Source organism: Mustela nivalis (assembly GCF_964662115.1).
Source record: "Mustela nivalis genome assembly, chromosome: 7".
In the NCBI taxonomy this organism is placed as follows: domain Eukaryota; kingdom Metazoa; phylum Chordata; class Mammalia; order Carnivora; family Mustelidae; genus Mustela; species Mustela nivalis.
This window is the reverse complement of record NC_139026.1, coordinates 63,200,222-63,216,545: the sequence shown is the minus strand read 5'-3', so window position 1 is coordinate 63,216,545 and position 16,324 is coordinate 63,200,222. Positions and strand designations below refer to the sequence as shown.

The 16,324-nt window shown below is 36.4% G+C and overlaps 1 protein-coding gene across 6 annotated transcripts in view; it reads right to left on the bottom strand.

Moving 5' to 3' along the window:
- Positions 1–16,324, bottom strand: part of IPO8 (importin 8) — a 192,809-nt gene that overhangs the window by 158,235 nt on the left and 18,250 nt on the right. For 4 of the 6 annotated variants that reach the window (XM_082740704.1, XM_082740707.1, XM_082740706.1 and 1 more), the window contains exons 6-15: positions 13,519–13,608; positions 12,032–12,126; positions 11,343–11,427; positions 9,184–9,318; positions 7,460–7,559; positions 3,892–3,968; positions 3,490–3,606; positions 2,781–2,870; positions 1,144–1,309; positions 14–174 (exon numbers count right to left, since the gene is read on the bottom strand). In XM_082740704.1, the coding sequence (XP_082596830.1) occupies positions 14–174; positions 1,144–1,309; positions 2,781–2,870; positions 3,490–3,606; positions 3,892–3,968; positions 7,460–7,559; positions 9,184–9,318; positions 11,343–11,427; positions 12,032–12,126; positions 13,519–13,608 (1,116 nt within the window). The remainder of the gene's footprint in view (positions 1–13; positions 175–1,143; positions 1,310–2,780; positions 2,871–3,489; positions 3,607–3,891; positions 3,969–7,459; positions 7,560–9,183; positions 9,319–11,342; positions 11,428–12,031; positions 12,127–13,518; positions 13,609–16,324) is intronic. The other 2 variants (XM_082740705.1, XM_082740708.1) reach the window with 1 other exon arrangement.

Genomic DNA, 16,324 nt, shown 5'->3' with positions numbered 1-16,324 from the left:
TGCCCATTCTTACCAAATGTTGGGTCATATCAACAGCAATTGAGGCTACTTCTTGACTATATTCACATATCATCTTCTGGATGACGTTAGTAACATCATCATTTTCGGTCTCTCTAACAATGTGCAACAGCTCCTGCATGATAGGCCTTACGTGTGGCTTCATATATTCCTTAGCTAATGAAATAAAACAAACAAAAATCAGCAAACACTTAGGCATTCACAACTGGTTAAAAGAATTAACATGGTCACATGAAGTGACATAGACTAATAGATTCTTGGCAGATACTTGCTCTATGGTAAATAAGACACAAAGCTATACCAAAATGATCTTCACCAATATACCCATCTCCCTGTCAGTAATTAGGAGTAATCAATCCTACACATGGGAAAGAACTGTCCTACTCAAAATGCCAAGAACCTTCACTGAGAAATGCTCATTATACAAATGCTCTATCACCAGCATGACTTATAGGACATATATATGACATCAAGATACAAGCATAAAAAAATCATGTAGATAAAAACTATGCCCAATATTGATGGCGCCCTTTCCCCACCACATATCCTTGTACAATGTTCACTGAAACATTGCTGAATGAAAGTAAACTAGACGCATGTTCTTCATAAAACTGAATTTACTTCCAAAGGTTTACCTGAACTTTAAATGATAGTCTTCTAAACAAATAAATGATTTATCTGTGTTATCACTCACTAAAAATAACACTTGCTACTTTCGGAACTAGTAGAATCACAGAATCCTAGAGTGAAAAGGACTCCTGAGACCATCTAGTCCAAACCCCTGAATTTAAATATATGGCTACCTAACCCTTGACAGAGCAACCGAGTAGTGGAATCAAAACAAGACACCAGGTCTCTTGATTCCCAGACTACCCCAGGGCCCAATGGTTACCAACTTATTTCCTAATCTAAAACTTTTCTGGAAACCAGTCAATAAGAAGTCCTAAAAAGACGAAGAATAAACTCCTATGAAATTTTGAGGGGGCAAAGTTTCAGAAATCTAAACCCTGAACCTTAAGACACCGAGAATCATCCTTACTAGAGAAGTAAGTAAAGCAACTATTTGAGAAGACAATGTAAAAATAAAAATAGAATAAACTTTCTAAAAGGTATTTTTGGCTTTACCTTGTGTCTGATTAGAAATTAATGATTGGAGAGCAAGGGCAGCTTCAACTTTGACAGGCATCTCCTTATCTTCAATCAGGCTCTTCTTTGCGAGTTCAACTGCATTTCTTAGATTAAGCTCATTATGAAACTTCAGAGAACTGAATGCATGAAGTACCCAGCAGGACTATGTTAGAAGAAGTAGTTAAGTAGGGAACTATTAGGATTATGACATTCTATAATAAAATTATGCATAAAGGAACTTCTTACTAAGTAAAATATTATTAACTCTACCAGGTATTATTTGTTTTGGGAGGGTAGCATATTAGCCTCAGTTGCTAACTTCTGGATCTCCCATTTTTTTATTTAAAAAGGCAGTTTTGTAACTTCTAAATTATCTGTATGCATTTTTCACAAGGAAAAGAAAATGGAACCAAATTGAAGTGTCTCTGAAAAAAAGAAATCCTGTTCAAGGTTGATAAATACTATGACTCATAATTAATTTGCTATTTAGTTATATGTAAGAGCTACTACAAACCAGTGTTTGACTTTCATTTGCAGGCCTTCACAGCAAACAAATGAAACATTATTTTCCCTTACTAGCATCAGGACTTAGCAAGCTTCCTTTTTTCTTTTCTTTTCTTTTTTTTTTTTTTGCTCATATAAGGTATGAAGAATTTTAAACCTTCTAGAGGTTACCAAATTTTAAACCATTAGACCACAGAATCCTATTATTACTTTAATTCTCTATATACATAAACATACAAGTAATGGTAATTTGAATCACCAAAGACTTTTTAGCAAGAGAGTTACAATTCATACAGCTGTCAAAGACAACAGCTTACCTATAAAAACACTTGTACGCCCTCTGCACCTCTAATCTACGTGTGTCCAAATACTTCTCCAGTGAACATTACCTTCTGTTTATAAAATGCTTTAGTGTGTAAGACATTGTTAACATATGTTCTTTATAGCAAAACATTTTTTGTTCTGATGTACTTATAAAGATAAATACTAGGCTCTTGAATTAATGTTCTATTTTTATTTCCCCATAAAAAAGATATTGATTTTAGAAGTAATATACACTTGGAACATGAATAAGTTTACATGGATTATTATTTTCTCCATTTTCCTAAGGTATATATATCGACCTAATATACGATTTATACTAATCAAGTTTTTAACCAAACTAGAATGTCATGCTGTTTTAGGTACTAAAAATGAATCAGTCTATGAATTTACATTGTATTACTGCTGGAACACCGTCCCTCTCCCTGCATGTGTTACAAATGCAACAAGTAGGGCTAGCGTGAAAATTTAAAGCAGCTGGAATTAAAATCCATAAATCCATTACTTACTAGCTTCTTTTTTATTCAGCTTAGGTGACCATAAGGGACATTCTAATTGACTTCATTTTATCCCAATATATGGTTAAGGGTCATTTTATCCAAAAACATTTTTAAAGTTGTTGTTTTTTTGTTTTTGGTTTTGTTTTTGTTTTTGGTTTTGTTTTTAATAAGCTCTACACCCAGAATGGGGCTCGAACTCATGATCCCTTTGTGACTCCAAGATCAAGTCGCATACTCTTCCGATTGAGCTAGCCAGGCACCCCTCAAATGAACACTTTAAGATACATAATGGAAATATGGAAAACTTACTCTAGCCCGAAGGTATCCCAGGTTAGACAACAGTAATGGAAATACATGATTCTGCAGCAACAACTCCATTTGGTCCTTGAATAAAGTCTTCTGTAAGGAAATAGAAATGAAGTTTAAACTTAGCAATGCATTTTCATATAAAAATCACAACCGAATAAAGTACGTTTATTATGACTTATGCTTAATATACTTCTATGTACAATTTTATAAAATTATTTGACCTACATATGATGTGTTTTAAAACAAGACAGAAACAGTACCTTACCTATAATTTGATACTAATTTTTTTTTTAAGATTTTATTTATTTGAGAGAGAGCATGAAAGGGGCAAGGGGCAGAGGGAGAAGCCAACTCCCTGCTGAGCAGAGGGCCTGATGTGGGACTTGATCCTAGGACTCCAGGATCATGACCTGAGCTGAAGACAGTTGCTTAACCAACTGAGCCACCCAGGTGCCCCCGAATGATTTTTGTAGCAACACATAACACTAGTCATTTTGTATCCTTTTCTCATACGGCAACAGTTTCATACAGAAAACCTGACAAAAGTGAGATTTTCTTTTTAAATAAAGAAACAGGTAACAGAAAAAAGGATGTTTACAGTCAACTCAATTATACAGAAGCAGTCACAAGCTTTAAATTGTTCACTACTTTCATATTCTCTCATTTGACTGTGCTTAAATTAAGTAAATTATATTATGAGTAGCTTGACCTTCAATAAAATATCAGCCAGGGAACCAATCACATGCAGGGCTCCATCCTTCTTCCTTGGATCAAAGTTTGGGTCTGTTAGGATTTGATAACAAAATGCCATCATTTTTGGCAACACCTAGAGAAACAGAGGAATCCATTTTAGTCTATGTGAGGTTTCATTGCCTTACTACTACAGTGTTAAGTGTGATACACAAATTTTTAAAACTGAAGCCATTTTATTGTGTTTTATCAAACAATTACAATTAAGAAAGCAACCCTTTTCCCTAACTAGGACAGGAAAATATTCAAGTGTTAGATTAAAACAAATAATATAATGTTTTTCAAATAGTAAGGGTATAACTAGTGTCAAAGCAACATAGTCGATCTTTCAACTTTGGATTTAAAAAGAGTAACTGTATACCTCTTTTCTTTTCTTTGCAGCAGTATATAAGAGAGTCTGGGCTGCTGTGGTGGGAGAAGCATAATCTTCAAAAATATCTAAGATTTAAAAGGTTAAACCACATTAGTAAAAATACAATTTCTTATTAAAGATTTTTTTTTTTAAAGATTTTATTTATTCATTTGACAGACAGAGATCACAAGCAGACAGAGAGGCAGGCAGAGAGAGAGGAAGGGAAGCAGGCTCCCCGCTGAGCAGAGAAGCCCGATGCGGGGCTCGATCCCAGGACCCTGAGATCATGACCTGAGTCAAAGGCAGAGGCTTAACCCACTGAGCCACCCAGGTGCCCCCTCTTATTAAAGATTTTAAACCCAATAGAGCACTACTCCAAAACAAAAAAATAAAAAGTGCCCACATACGACCCTGGTTTACAGCATAAAAAAGTTAAGGATATATCATCAGTGCTCCCATGCCCAATAATTATTTATCAATCTCTATATGTTGTCCTTTTAAACAATCATATTAAAGAGAACAATATATATTAGGCATATCCATTTCACTAAGACAAAAATTTATTTAGTGCTTGTTATGTGCCAGGCACTGCTCTAGACTCTGGGGATACAAGGATCAAACAAAAAGGGTTCTCACAGGGCGCCTGGGTGGCTCAGTGGGTTAAGCTGCTGCCTTCGGCTCAGGTCATGATCTCAGGGTCCTGGGATCGAGTCCCGCATCGGGCTCTCTGCTCAGCAGGGAGCCTGCTTCCTCCTCTCTCTCTCTGCCTGCCTCTCTGCCTACTTGTAATCTCTCTCTGTCAAATAAATAAATAAATCTTTAAAAAAAAAAAAAAAAAAAAAAGGGTTCTCACAGAATTCACAAGGTAAGAGAGAGAAACAGATTATACACATACACACACAACAGGACAATAGGGTAAGGAAAAAGAGAGTGAGGTTACAAAAGAGAGCGAGGTTATATGGAGTGCTAGTTTAAATATGGTGTCAGGAAAAGTGCCTCTATAATTCTCTGCTGGGGTAACACGTAAGCAGAAACTGAATGAAGGAAGGAGAAAACTCTACATGGAAATCTAAAGATAAAGCTTTCCAAACAAAGGAAACTGAAAGTGTAAAAGCCTTAGGGGACTACTAAGTCAGGACTTGGCTCTATCAACAGGCAGATTCAGCAGTACTCAATGGGTATTTCTGAATATGTAACACACCACTTTTAAAACACACAACTGAACATCACAAAAATTTCCAAATTTCAGAACAGGCAGGTATTTGAAAAGTGTCTCGTATCATATGTCCATATTTAAATATAAAAATAAGACCAAATGTAAGTCTTTGCCAATATATAAGACACAGATGTAATAATACTAATAACTAACAGGTACTGCGGGCCAGACACTATACTCACGAGACTACCTACTGCACCCAGCAATTATTCTTTGGCAGGCACTCTGCTGAGATTTTACAAGCATCGAATATTCTACTCTAAGCAGTTAAGGAAGTTAGTATACATGTATTATCCCACTTAATTCTCCCAAGACTATTAATATCGCTGATTTTATAGCTGAAAATAGTGCACCTTAGAGAGGCTAAGTAACTTGCTAAGTAAGTGACCAAGACAGAATTGCACCCACACTGTCTTAACATCAAGAGCCTGTGCTCTCATAGTTTTTACCAAATCTAAAAACATTATTAATGCCAACACATTTAGATAAGAATACCTTGTTCAATAAATAGCTATAAATGACAAAAATATCAAAAGAAAACTACATAACTGTATAACTGTTCTTCCCTACAGTTACCCAAAAAAAAATATATACATATCAAATAGTAGGCACTATATCCCAGTCCACAAAAGAAAATGATTTTTTTCAAAAAAGCATTGGAGTTCATCTTGACTTATCCATATTCTCTTTAATCAATAAAATGTAAATTGTATCAATCAACACTCACAGTTCTTTATTATTATATTTTTGAAACCTGAGATACAGGGTTTTGGAGGGGAGAGGGTTGGGGTAGTGGATATTGTGGAGGGCACGGATTGTATGGAGCACTGGGTGTGGAAACAATGAATTCTGGAACACTGAAAAGAAATTTTTAAAAAATAGTAAAAAATTTTTTAAAAACTGAGATACTATCCTATTTTGCATAAAGAGTAAATGAAATAATGGTAGCTTTCTGAACACTAAACAAATACTCTGGCTGTTACAAAAACACACAGGAATTATAGAAAAACTAAACACTAAAATAATGCCTTGAGAAAAGATGAAAGACTGGCTAATCAAAACAAAAGGCATTAGGAAGGGGAAATAATGAATCATGCATATGTGAAATGATTTTCAAAAGGAAACAGTAGAATACAGACATAAGGCAGATGGTAAATACTGTTTCTCCTTCATTTGCCTCTCTGGTACTCGTCCCCAAGAGAAGAGGCACTCCCTTGGTTACTGAACCAACTGATACTAAATACAGAGCACTATAAAAACAACATAACCTAGGGACGCCTGGGTGCCTCAGTTGGTTGAGCAGCTGCCTTCAGCTCAGGTCATGATCCCGGTGTCCTGGGATCGAGTCCCACATCGGGCTCCTTGCTCAGCAGGGAGCCTGCTTCTCCCTCTGCCTCTGCCTGCCATTCTGTCTGCCTGTGCTCGTTCTCTCCCCCTCTCTCCCTCTGATAAATAAATAAAATCTTTATTAAAAAAAAAAAAAACATAACCTAAACATCTAGCCCCTCCACCAGCAGGGCTAACTCAAGTAGCCACAGACACATGGCCCAACAAGGGAAAAGCACTGTGTTGTCACTATCTTCGATGTGCCTGGGGCAGTGCTAGTTTTATCAATTCTTTACTCCAACCTTGATGGAATGGCTACCAGAGCCAAGCACCATTAGAGCAATGGAGAGATGGAGAAGGGATGGAGAATGCAAAATAAAGCAAATAAACAAGATAAAGCCCCTCCCCTTAAAAAGCACGAAGTTGTAGGAGAAAGAGGTACACAAGTAACATTCTGCTATGTGAAATGCCTGAGTGTTCCATGAAGCAATTAGTTTAGACTGGGGATAAAAGGGAATAAACTCAACCAACCTACGTGGTTCAGTAACTAAAGATCCAAATGAAAAGCTACCTCCAAAGAACAGGGTCATGCAGGGATATTCTCACTCTCTGTTGTGGAATACTTAGCCACTAAAATTAAGAAGCATACTAAATTGGGGTGCTCCTGAAATATGCAGAAATCCAAATAATCTCCCAGACTAAGAACAACCCAATCTAGAAATGCATATCCCAAAAGGTACCAAAAGGGATGGTCTCTCTGGTTCAGCATCATAACAGGAAAAGTTGAAGATGGCTCCCTGACTGCTTTGGCACCCCCAAGAGGGATGAACAAGACAAGCTTTCCATCATCTACATGGTAAGGCCTCAAGTCCACTGGCTCAACAGAACATCAAACTCTCATGAGTTTCAGAGTTTATCAGGCAATGCAGAACTTTCAGAATTTAATAAAGTAATAAAATCTGCTTAAAAATACAAATATAGTTACAGTACTCTACATTTTCAGGAACTGGTGAGGAATAAAATCATCTCAATTACCAAATTTCATCCTTATGTACTCATATGGGTCTTCTTGCCACAGCTCTTCATCCTCATCTTTGTAACACATCACAGAAAAAATTACATCTTCAGAGATATTCTGAGAAGAAACAAAACAACAAATGGGCTTTGGGCTATTCAAATTTGGAGAATATTAAACATAGTTACTGACAGTCTTTATGATGTTAGTTTTCCAGACTGTTACATTAATCTTGTGGTAAGCTGCTCTGTGGTAAGCTTCTTCTGAGGGGAAAGCAGGAAAGCAAGAGTTGGGGGGAGCAGGGGAGAAAGAGTTAAACTTAAGATTGTTTTTAAACAATAAATGATTAAAAGTATAGGGAAAGAGGTGAGTGGAAATGCTGTTCTTTGAAGCAACAGCAGCGATAATAAAGTTTTACTAACAAATCAATATTAAACACACCTTAATTCTTTAAGGAAGAAAAGTAAGTATCAAGCCAAGGTTATATTGTGAACATCTTTACATTTCCATTTTTGGCCATAAATGTCAATGAACCAGCAATATTAAAATTTCTTTTCCTCTTCCATTTTCAAAAAAATTTCCTACTCTAGAAATGCAGATTTCAGTGGGGGAAAAAAATGGTATCTAATAGCCTCTGTGTACACTGCTGCTAAAGCTCTACTAAGCCTGTTTGTGCTTTAACAACTACAAATGTAAAAATGGAATCATCTCTTCTCACTTTTTCCAAATTAAATTCTAGGAGAAAAAATTCAACCGAGGGACTGGACTTTTCTTATTCCTACATTTCAGCAATGTAAAAAAATAAGGCCATAGGCATTAAGAAAAAAAATCCACTCTTAATTTGTAACAACATAGTATATAAAATGAAATGGTATCTTTATTAATGGCAAAGAAACTACCACTATTTGATCCAGGGGATTAGACAAATATTATTAAGATGTCCAAAGAAAATAATACAAAAATATTATATTTATAAGACTAGCAACAAGGTAACACTGAACAAGTTGTTTTTGTCTATTGTTTGGTGTCTATCCTGGACACCAAAGGCAAAGTAAAAGAATTTATTTTCCTTCTTAGATACTATCATAGAGATTATAGAATTTAAAAAATCTTAGTTTGAGAGGGAAAAAAATTCAGTTCTTAGCCTCTTTGAATTACCCAAAATTATCTATATGCAAATAAGAATTTATTTATTAATGGGCAATATTTTCATCCTCATTTGTTCTTTAATTAAACAATGATGCTGAATTCTATCTTTAAGTGAGCAACTGATACAAAAACAGGAAACTTCGAACTTAATCCCCAAAGAGAGATAAAAATCTTGTTATACAAAAGAAAATGATCTTGTTTCATTTCCTGCAAAATAATAACAACTTAGTATTAAGCCTTGGTGACTCTTTTCAAAATGTCATCACATAAAATACCACATGTGAGCCTAGCAACCTTTAGATAATAAGGATAGAAAAATATTACCTGACTGAACAGAAGGGAAACTGAGGCTGAATGAGACTCCAAGCAAGACCAACTGAATCCAGGTCTTACAACTCATTAAACGTGTAGGTCTCACTCTTCTCAAATACTTAAATTTTGAAGCCCATCATATCAGATATAAAACTGAATGCATTTGAAATTAGTCATGGAAATAAAATATATTAAATATATAATACAGCATTACTAGCTTACCTTGTCTGGAGAACCTAACTTAACCACGGAAAATCTTGGAGAGCAATTCCCTGACACTAACCTGAATGTGTGGCTTCATCTGCTTCCAGGTGACAGAATGAACAATCCCTTGATTAAGATAGTTGAATGCTTGCTGAAGAACACGGGGGGCTACATACTCTTTCTGTCTATATTGGTCTAAAATTTTTAGTAGTACCTACAGGAAAAGAGGGAAAAAAAGTTCAGGAGAACATAAATAACTTAAAGGTTAAGGGGAGGGGCATTTTAGGTATGACATAAAACCCAGAATCCATAGAGATTAAAAAAAAAAAAAACAGATTTTTGGGGGAAATCAACATCTTGCAAGAAAACTCAGCTTTAATTATTAGATAGGTCCATATTGAACTGAAGGGTGTCTCACTGTAATTCCCAGCCACTTGTCCCACTTCTAACCAACTTTATCAAAGTTGTCAGAAGTCCTGCCATCACCTCAATGCCCTGTCTGCGATGCAAGCTACAAGTGGATGCTACTGCACACGGTTTTTCCTAAGACCACTGTGGCCTCTATGGGGTGGAAGTGGTGGGAGAGGAGAAACAGCTAAGAGGAGAATAGTTTTTTGTAAGAGAACAATTTTTAAATACTAGGAATATATAGGAAAACATGGCTTAGACATGGATGAAAGGCTATGAAATCTGAAAGTGTATGTATGTACAAAGTACACATGTTTAAGAGGCACCTGAAAAACTGGGCTGAGCACACTTCAAGAGGGCATCAACTTTAGGATGCTTAATGAGTTTAACAGCCGTGGAAATAGCAGAAGACAGAGCTGACCCGCTTCCTGATTATCCTACTTTCCACAGAGAACGACTGAACAGATCATTTTATTCACTAACTTTGACTAGTTCATTAACAGATCATTATTCATTAGTTTTCCCCACCGACTGCCTTGTGGGCCAACAAAGTAATTTGTGAGAAAATTACAGCCATAGCTTTCCTGAATTGTTGCAAGGTACTTTCTTAGAAACAATCATCCATAAAAAGAATTTAACTTGGTATCACTGACAATAAAGAAGATTAATATGCACAGATTTATACAAATCTAGAAACACCCTCTATACTGTTAATGGCCTTTACTATGTTTAATTAATCCTTGCTTCCTTGTTGCAGTCTTGATACAGCCAGTGCTGGAATGGTTATTAAACTTCATTTGTTGAAATATAAAAAAAATGGGACTTAAATGGCAATACAGGTCAACCAATCTTCACACCCAAATGTCCTCTGTAGGCTTTTTTTTTTTTTTTTTAAGATTTTTTTATTTAGAAGGAGACACGGAAAGAGAGGGAACACAGCCAGGGGAGTGGGAGAGGGAGAAGCAGGCCTCCTGCTGAGTGCGGGGCTCAATCCCAGAATCCTGGGACCATGACCCGAGCTGAAGACAGACACTTAATAACTGGGCCAACCAGGCACCCCATGCAGGTTTTAAATATTAATACCAACTTGGATTATTTCTCAAGAACTATTTTCACTGAACAAAATGGTTTCCAAACTTCCACAAAAATATGTGGTAAGTTCTCAGCTGAAGGTCTTAACTTCTGAGCTCCATCCCTCTTGAAACAGATCAATCCATCACATAAATCTTCTGATAAAAAAGCTTAGAACAAAGAGGAGAGGATCAAAGGAGTAGACAGTAAGAAACCTCTAAGAGGTCAGAAAGTTAACAGACAAACCCAATCTAAGCACTGGGCACTCTGACATCAGAATCAACAAACTTAAAAGGTCCGAGTCTAGCATCTAGGAGTTTGGAAGGGCACTTCCAAACTTTTAGAACCAGTGGAAGCTGCTCTGGAATATCTGGTTCTAAAAGTGACTGCACTATATTAGATTCCCAGAGCTGCCGCTTCATCCCCTATTAATATATAATGTATTAATATGTTCACAGTCTACTTTTAAATGCATAGAAATGACTTAACTACTTTCTTTTTTGTTTAAAGATTTTATTTATTTATTTGAGAGAGGGAAAGTGTGTGTAAGAGAGAGCACGAGTTGCAGGAGGGGGCAGAGAGAAAAGAAGCAGCAGACTCTCCACTGAGCAGGGAACCCGAGCAGGGCTCGATCCGGGGACTCCAGAATCATGACCTTAGCCCAAGGTAGACACTTAACCAACTGTGCCACCCCCGTGCCCCAACTTAACCACTTTCAATAATAACTGTCCTTCCATTTAAAAAGCATAGTTTTATTACCTGCTGAATTCCCACTGCATAGGTTTTCAAAAAGAATTCAGAAAATTCAAAGTATTCTTTTGTGACATTTCCTGGGCTTCCATATCTTAAAATACAAAGAGAAAACGTTTAAATATTACAAATTTTTTTTAAAAAGCATGCTCACTAGTTTAAATACAGTCCCTTGCTAAAAGATCTATTTGGGCAGAAAACTAACACTTTCCCCTTTTCCACAATCCCCAAGATGAAATCATGATGACCTTTCTGGCCATTTAGATTCTGGCCCATAATTAAATCCACCTACTTAACCAAGAGCTTCTAAAGGGCACATTTTACAAATAAAAATTATATCTGACTTTTTTTTTCTATAATTCAATTTGACTAACTTTCCTATGGAGCTGAATAGCCATGCACCTTCTTGTACAATTCCTACAGATTTCCAATGAGCTAAACAAGGTCATTTCTCCATTATTTTTCACAGAACAGAAAGATCCAGAGAAGACTGTCCACATCGTTACGATCTCAAAGCCAACTATCACAGTTAAGCCTACCTTAAAACAGAGGGTGACTTTTTTTTTTTTTTTTGGCCCACTATGGCTTTTAAAGAAAAATAACAATTTACTGTGGAGTATCAAGGGACCCATCCAGTTTTATTACATCCAATACTGAAATACTGATCATAAGATCGCAGATCTGATTAACTGAATTACCGCTCAAAAAGACGAGCTACAATGTGCAGTGCCCATTTCTTACACTTCCACCAGACTAGTTCCGGTCTATCATCCTCATCGATCTGCAGAGTCTCCTAAGAGGACAGAAACACTCAGATTAAATTTCCGAATAGAACGGTTTATTCAAACAACAAAGGCAGAATAAATTTTTTTATATACATTAAGTAATATTACACAAGTTAGACTGCAAATGCATATTCTTAATTATAGATTGCTACACAGGAATTAAACAAGCAAAGCAGGGGCGTCTGGGTGGTTCTATGGGTTAAGCCTCTGCCTTCGGCTCAGGTCATGATCTCAGGGTCCTGGGATCGAGCCCCACATCGCCCTCTCTGCTCAGCATGGAGCCTGCTTCCCCCTTTCTCTCTGCCTGCCTCTCTGCCTACTTGTGATCTCTCTCTGTGTGTCAAATAAATAAATAAAATATTTTAAAATTTTGAAAAAAAAATACACAAGCAAAGCAAATTTCAACTAACTAATGCTGTTGTTCACATTTATCGCCTATCTTCAAAAGGCCCAAATAAGTGGGAAACAAAATACAAACCACCACATCCCTTGAGGAAACTCTGGACAACAAAAAGGTTTTATATCTTGAACTGAGTAATAGTAACACAGGTGTATATTTGTCAAAATTCACTTATCTGTTCCCTACATTCTGTATATTTTGTATATAAAGTAAACCTCAACATAATTTGTCCCAAGATACAGATAAAAGAAAGAATACTGCACATTTGAAGACAAACTTAAATTTTAAAATATGTAACTTAATTTAGTTATTTTGACTAGTTATTGAGTTAATTTGATAAGTGACATATAGCATCGTTGTTATTACAGATAAAAATGAGACACCATCTTTAACCTATCAAACTGGCAAACTTAGAATTTAATGTGACAGACTTTCTCAGTCCGTACTTATTAAAGTATAAACCAGAGCAATGTTTCTTGAGAGCACTTTACAAGATCTGTCAAAACCCTAAACACTTCTAGGAGTTTATCCAAAGAAAATAATCATGTATGTGCATAAAAATTTAACTACATTCTTACAGTTACACTAACACGCTAAAGCTACCTAATGTCCAGCAAATGAAACACTCCATAAAAGTGACAGTACAAAAACACTCATAATCATAAAAAATATTTATAAGAGATTTTAAGTGAAAATTTCAAAACAGGACCTACAGATGCCATTTTTATAAATAAAATGTGGCTGTATATAGACCCAGAGGGGAAAAAAAGGCCAAAAGAATAAATACCAAGTTTCAAAATGTTTTTTATTATCTTTAGTAAAATTAAATACAGTTAATTAATTTTGCTTATCTGAACTTTATAAAAATGTATATGTATTACTATTTTTATTACAATAGTAATTTTTTTCCAAACAGCAAGCCAGGATAATAAATCGGTCTACCACAAATATCCCAAACCCAAGTTTTCCCAATTTTTCTCAACAAGAAGCCCTTTCTTACAGGAGGAACTGTTCTGTCAATAATAGTTCGAAAGATCTCCATCCACGCGGTCATGGTTTGGTTATTCACTAGTTGCAGAGGCAACGCATACTGAAAACAGAAGAATATCATCATCAAACAATAATTCTTCCCCTCCAAAAGAGCCTGTAATTTCATCTATAGTCAAAGGTTGAAAATGTGAAATGGCTAACATTTGACCATGAAAACAGTAATTTCATATGGTTTAACCTAAAATTTAACTTAAAACAGCCCTATAAACATAGGCAAATAAATTAAAATCTTGAAAATCTAGAAATATGTGAAATATGCATGCCATGAATTATTTCTCTAGGCTACTTGTTTAAATTTAAAAAAAAAAAAAAAACTTTAATACAGTAAAATTTCATTTATCCAGTATGAGATTCTAGAAAAGTGATTTTTCCCATTCCCATTTTTCCCTCTTTGTGTGTCAAACTATACATTGTAACCACTTTTTTCCCAGGTTTATTGAAATCCCATTGACATATAACATTGTGTGTGTGTAAGATATACAATGTGATAATCTCTCTCTCTCTCTCTCTCTCTCTCTCTCACACACACACACACACACACAGTAAAATGATCACTAAAATAAGGGCAACCTCCCATAGTTACATTTTTGTAGTGAGAACTCATTTAATCACTTTAATGAAAATCTTTACCTCATAAACATTTTCTTCAGTTACTTCAGCTACACTGCAGCATCACACACAACTACATATTACTGTGGGTCTCCCTGCTACACTGTGAGTTACACTCCTCTAAGACACAGTGCTTCTGCATCCATGCATTTCAAAACGTGCTACATGCTAAGGACATAATGACAAGTACGAGGCACAGTCTCTGTCTTCACAAAGCTTACACACTAGTTGGGGGAAACACACATATGAACAAGGAATTACAATATGGTATGATACACAACACAGACAAAAACAGTAGAATATTGTTAAAGGCACACACAAGAAGATCGCCTCATCCAGGCTGGGAGTATCAGGGACATCTTTCTAGAAGCGACACACAAGCTAAGACCTGGAGAAAGAGCAAGAATTGGCCAGCTATAAAGGACAAGAGTGCACCAGACAGAATTTCAGAGGCTCAGAATGACAGACGGCATGACCTATTCATGCAGCTGAAAGAATTCCAGCATGGCCGGAGTGTGAAGTACAAAGGTTAGAATGGTGAAAGATAAGGTAGGAGATATGACGGGTTTATGGTCTATATTAAGAAGTTCCCAATTTAAGTGCACTGAGGAGTTGCTGGGGCTTGAGATAAGGAGCACAGGAGGAACAGATTCTGGGTTAGTGAGTGAGTGACAAGGAGTTCACTTCTGGACAAACTGAATTCTGAAGTATGTATGGACTATCCACGTGCCATGTACACAATAAACATTTAATAAATGCTACTTACACAAAATCACTTCAATTTTATCACACTATTTAAAACAAACTTTTCTGCCTCTTCCTGAATTACCAAACATTAACTTTTTACTTACATTATTATTGTATCGTGCCCTTAAAAAGCTGCCTCAATTTTTGCTTCCAGGATTCCCAGAGGGAAAGCTGCCTCAAGTTTTGCTTCCAGGATTCCCAGAGGGAGCATATTACTTTGGTAGTATATAATAGATCACCAAAATGATTAAAAAATGTTGAGGTTCTGCACTGGTTTTTTAGATTCCGCCCTCTTAGGAAATCAAACAAAAGAGGAGCCTTTAGGAAAATTATTTCATGAGTCTCTATCTTACTTCCGGAATCCTACTATGCTTCTCCTGATGGGAAAGGGAAGTCTAGATTCTGTATAAATGCCATATTACTGTATCTAACAGCAAAACATCTCACAGAATAAAAAATGTTTGCCTCTGAGTAAAGTGACTGTCCTGAGGAAAACTTCTGAACAGTGCTTTAATAAAAAGCCAAAGGCACCATATCTTCCTTCCCTATTACTTTTTAAAAAGGGGGGGTGGGGGAGGTGGAATATAGTTTCCTGGTATCCTAGCTTCTTCTCTCCTCAGATTTATTTCCTCTCCCCTTCCCTCTCCCTGCTAAGCTAGGGGAAAAAAAAAATTACCTCAAATGATCCTCTATTAAAAGTTTAAAAGATGGGGGCACCTGGGTGGCTCGGTTAAGCAACTGCCTTCGGCTCAGGTCATGATCCTGGAGTCCTGGGATCGAGTCCCACATCGGGCTCCCAGCTCCATGGGGTGTCTGCTTCTCCCCCTGACCTCCCTCTCATGCTCTCTCACTCTGTCTCTCTTTCTCTCAAATAAATAAATAAAATCTTTAAAAAAAAAAAAAAAGTTTAAAAGATGAAGGGCGCCTGGGTGGTGCAGTCAGTTGAGTGTCCTACTCCTGCTTTCAAATCAGGTCTTGATCTCAGGGTGGTAAGATCAAGCCTCACATCAGACTCCATGCTGAATGAGGAGCCTGCTTGAGATCCTCTCTCTCCCTCCCCTTCTTGCTACTCCCCCTGCTTCCCCTCACTCTCTTTCCCTTCTCTAAAATAAATAAGTATTTTTTTTAAAGTTCAAAAGAGGAGTCTAAAAGTATAATTCTTTATGGAAGTGAAATATTCTGAAACACTACAAAGGTACTTGAGTAACATGAAGCCAAGAACAAAACCAATGTCCTGGCTCTCTAGCTTGACAACACTACCTTTTTGCATGACTGATCTAGTAAAAAAGCATGTAATAGAGGTCTGACTCATACGTCATCAAACACTTTATAGACTGACAAGTTATTCCTCCTCCACCTAGATCTAAGTAATTTATCCAAATCTTTCAAGGATTAAATTT